The following is a 4,692-nucleotide window of genomic DNA, read 5'->3' as shown; positions in this document are numbered from 1 at the left end:
TAAATGTATTCAATTATTTCATATATTAGATTAGATTCCCTACAGTGTGGGAATAGGCCCTTCAGCCCAACAAGTCCACACCGATCCTCTGAAGAGTAACCTACCCACACCCATTTCCCTCTGACTAATGCACCATACATGACGGGTAATTTAACTTGGCCAATTCACCTGACTTGCACATCTTTGGATTGTGAGAGGAAACCGGAGCATCCAGAGGAAACCCACGCAGACATGGGGAGAATGTGCAAACTCCACACAGATATCCACAGCCTTTTGATTGAATCACTAACTTGATTGAATTTTTTTGAAGAAGCGACAAAGGTTATTGATGAATGGTAAATGTTGTCTATATGGATGTCAGTAAGGCATTCAACAAGGTTCTGAATGTTAGACTGGTTAACACGGTTAGGTCACATAGAATACTGGGAGAACTGGCTATTTGGATACAAAATTGTCTAGATGGTAGGAGATAGAGGGTGGTGGTGGAGGGTTACTTTTTGGACTGGAGGCCTGTGACCAGCGGTGTGCCGCAGGGTTTAGTGATGGGTCCACTGCCTTTTGTCACTTATATAAATGATTTGGATGTGAACATAGGAGGCATGGTTAGTAAATTTGCAAATGACACCAAAATTGGAGGTGTAGTGGACAGCGAAGAAGGTTACCTCAAAGTACAAAGGAATCTTGACCATATAGGTCGAGGAGTGGCAGCTACAGTTTAAACTAGATAAATGTAAGGCGCTACATTTTTGGTGAGGTAAATCAGTTCAGGACTTATACACTCATTGGTAAGGTCCTAAGGAGTGTTGCTGAACAAAGAGACCTTGGAGTTTAAGTTCATTGTTCCTTAAAAGTGGAGTTTCAGGTATACAGTGTAGGGAAGAAAACATTTGGTACACTTGACTTTTTTGATCACCATATTAAACATAGGAGTAGAGAGGATATGTTGCGGCTGTAAAGGACATTGGTGAGGCCACTTTTGGAATAATGCAATCAATTCGAGTCTCCCTTCTATTGGAATGATGTTGTGAAATTTTGAAGGGGTTCAGAAAGGATATACAACAACGTTGCCAGGGTTGGAAGGCTTGAGTTACAGGGAGAGACTGAATAGGATGTGGCTGCCCTGGAGTGTTGGAGGCAGAGGGGTGACCTTATAGAGGTTTATAAAATCATGAGCGACATGGATCAGGTAAAGAGATAAGGTCTTTTCCCTGAGGTGGGGGAATCCAGAACTAGAAGGCATGGGTTTAGGGTGAGAGGGGAAAGATATAAAAGGGATCTTGGGGCTTCTTTTTCACACAGAGGGTGGTACATGTATGGAATAAGCTGCCAGAGGAAGTGGTGGAGGCTGGTACAATTACAACATTGAAAAGGCATCAGGGTGGGGATATGAATAGGAATGGTTCGGAGGGATACGGGCCAAATGCTGTCAAATGGGATTAGATTAGGTTAGGATATCTGGATGAGTTGGACAGAAGGGTCTGTTTCCATGCTGTACAGTGCTACGACTCTAAGTAATTTTGCCTTGTCTCAGTCCTAAATGATTAGCCCTTCATCCTAACACCTTGTTCCTCTTGTTTTCCATTCCCTGATCACTGGAAGGGAAGAGAAGGGGTGAGGGCAGAAATGCAGGAGATGGGTCAGATTTGGCTGAGGGCCCTGTTGACCATGGTGGCAGAAATTGAAGTGGCTAATGTCACATCAACTGTCCTCTATGAACGGGTCAAGTGCAGATCAAAGGTGAGAGGAAGGAGTCCAGGTGGAGGGAAAGTGATGGAGGCAGAGAAGGGTTCAGTAGGACAGGGCGAAGACTCCTCTCCAAAGAACCGGGCACGGAGGCAGTGCAAATGGAATTTGAGTTCAACATCATATGGTGCCGAAAATGCATTGAGAACATCTAAACTCAGTTATATTATGAAGTAAGGATGAGGCCATCGGATTTTCATGATCGGGAATTGAAGCCACAGCAAGTCAGCCATAGGTGGGACAGAGAGGGAATTCTCCCTGGCGTTCAAGTTTTATAATGGGATCCTACGGGAGTAATTGGATTGTATTTTTATCATGTGTTTTGAAATATCAACCATCACTCATTCAGAGTATTACCCCCCTCTCACACTACAAATGTTACTACCATGTCCAACTGCACACACAAACACACACACCTCAAATCTTTCAGTTTCCCACATGGCCAATCGGGGCAATGACATTCATTGACATACCAACCTTCCCAGAAAGGTACAGAGGCATTGCTGCACGTTTGGCTTTGTGCAGAAGATATGGTGATTAGATTATTGGAAATGCTGTGACTGAGGATGTGCCCATTTATAGTCATTCTGTCAATTCTTTTTGAAACATTTGAAAACGTAGCACATACTGATGTAATCATTTTTCACATATTTCATTTCCTCCTCACCCAATGTTCTGAAGTTCAGGCTGGTTTACAAGTATAGTTTAACATATACTCTAACTTTCCCACACCTCAGCTCACTACAATCCTATTCTCTGCCTTTTTACAGAATCCCTACAGTGTGGAGGTAGGCCATTTAGCCCTTCAAGTCTACACTGCCCCTCTAAAGAGCACCCCGCCCTATCCCTGCATTCCACATTCATAATAAGGCAATTTCACATGACCGATCCACCTAACCTGCATGTCTTTATGACTGTGGAAGGAAACCCACACAGACACAGGAAGAACATGCAAACTTCACACAGTCACCCACAGGTGGGTATTGAAGCCAGGTGCCTGGTACTGGGAGGCAGCAGTGCTAACTACTATGCTGCCATACTGCCCAACTCCAGAATCCCCCAAATCTGCAGCCAGGTGGTTCAAGAACAACAGGGAGTAGGTCAGCAGAACAGTGAGGAGCAAGAAACACAACCTTACATTTGCTTTCAGTATCTGATGGCAAGTCTGTAAGTAGCAACAATGAGGGCCATTGGATTTTATTTTTAACTGCCAATGAAGTTTGGATTGTGGTCAATCAACCATCAGTTGTGTTAAATTTCACATCTTTTGTTGTTGACAGGTTTCTCATTCCGGGTACAATTCACACCTTGAAGACAATTTGAGGCCAGTTAGCAGCGAGGCGTCAGAAGCTGAAGCTGTTCTGTCAATGGATGTGACCAACTCGACCACAGCGGCCATGGCTTTACATCAGGCCGCCATCTGTGTTGCCTTCACACTCATATTCCTCATCGGCCTGTTAGGGAATGGGATGGTGATCTGGATTATCCTGTGCACCATGAAGCAGCGGTCTCCCACCGTCATTTTGATACTCAACCTGGCTGCTGCAGACTTCTCAGTCCTCATCACCTTGCCGTTTTGGATTTACTCATACGGCGATAGGTGGGTTTTTGGAGCATCTTTCTGCACCACTCTGTTGTACCTGGTCCACAGCACCATGTTCGCCAGTGTGTTCTTCATTATGGCGATGAGCATCGAGCGGTTCGTGGCTGTACTGTACCCATTCACTGCTCAGAAGCTTTGGAGACATGGTCTAGTAAGGAACACCATCACCATGGTCTAGTAAGGAACACCATCACCATGGTCTGGGCTATGTCGTTTATCCTGGCCGTTCCTGTTCTGACAGAACACAGAGCAGCACAAGCTGAAACTCCACACTGTTCTCAGCTGCAGGACAGTTCTCAGCAACAGGAAGGGCTCCTTTTGTTCGAGACTTTAGTGGGTTTTGCCATTCCGTTTCTCACATTGTCAGTCTGCAATGCGCTGGTTGCAAAACGCATCGACCGGATGACTTTTCAAGGCAAAAGCAAGTCGGTCAACGTGACCATAAGGGTCACCATAGCGTTTGCAGTTTGCTGGCTGCCCTATCACATGAGGAACCTGTTCATCATCTCCTCAGCACTCTCGAACCCAGAAGCCTCCAAGATGTTACTCCGGCTCGCTGAGAAAATAGAGAATTTGGTTGGAGCTCTGGAGGTGTCTAACAGCTGCATCAATCCCATTCTGTACGCGTTTGCTGCTCGGAGAATCCAGAATAATTTTATAATCTCTGGGATTGCTAAACTCTTTCAACAACTGCACAACTCTTCCGCCAAGGAATCAAACAGTCAAAGAGCCATTTCACAGCAGTCCAGCTGTTAAGGATTGTTTGTTTATTTTACACATGCAAATCTGTGCAATGGTGTATGTAAACCATAAAGGTAAACTTTGATGATGCTTTTTTGCAGTGCTTCGATTGACAGCAAGTGTATGGCTTTCAACAGTAGGCCTTCTCTCAGTAGGTAAAAAGGCCAAAGTTTAAAATACAGAGGCAAGATTTATTGACATTTTTCTGTAGCGATTTTGCATGCATCTTGCTTTGTTAACAACCACCTAAGTTTCTATAACTGTAAGTTTGAAGAGATTTGGAAACATATAGCCAGTCTTTGGAATTTTGAATTAAGATTCTAATGCTATAGTTTGATTAGCAAACAGTGATGAATGATAATTTATTCATTAAGATTTGATTAGCAACTCTATCCCCAAATTGTGCACTGATAAAGGGTCATTCAAGTTGTCATATTTGTTACACAGAAGAAGTACCTGATGAATACTTTTGTGAGAAGTAAAAGAGATAAATTGCTGGTTTAGTTTGCTGCTAGGTATAATTGAGTCATGTCAAGCTAACTATCCCTTGGCCGTTTTTCTGGGCCTCAGTAAATTCAGTTTGGTATCAGACTATCTATCCCCAC

At 43.9% G+C, this 4,692-nt stretch overlaps 1 protein-coding gene across 1 annotated transcript; it reads left to right on the top strand.

Moving 5' to 3' along the window:
- Nucleotides 1-3,104: 3,104 nt before the first annotated feature.
- LOC132824075 (C3a anaphylatoxin chemotactic receptor-like) lies at nucleotides 3,105-4,279 on the top strand. Its single transcript, XM_060838344.1, has 2 exons — nucleotides 3,105-3,492; nucleotides 3,588-4,279. Exons 1-2 carry the CDS (start codon nucleotides 3,111-3,113, stop codon nucleotides 4,100-4,102), a joined length of 897 nt encoding a protein of 298 aa, XP_060694327.1. The 5' UTR covers nucleotides 3,105-3,110; the 3' UTR covers nucleotides 4,103-4,279.
- Nucleotides 4,280-4,692: the final 413 nt, after the last annotated feature.

The sequence above is a fragment of the Hemiscyllium ocellatum genome, chromosome 17 (genome assembly GCF_020745735.1).
Source record: "Hemiscyllium ocellatum isolate sHemOce1 chromosome 17, sHemOce1.pat.X.cur, whole genome shotgun sequence".
In the NCBI taxonomy this organism is placed as follows: domain Eukaryota; kingdom Metazoa; phylum Chordata; class Chondrichthyes; order Orectolobiformes; family Hemiscylliidae; genus Hemiscyllium; species Hemiscyllium ocellatum.
The sequence above is the reverse complement of the archived record's forward strand: the minus strand, read 5'-3'. Positions and strand labels throughout refer to the sequence as shown.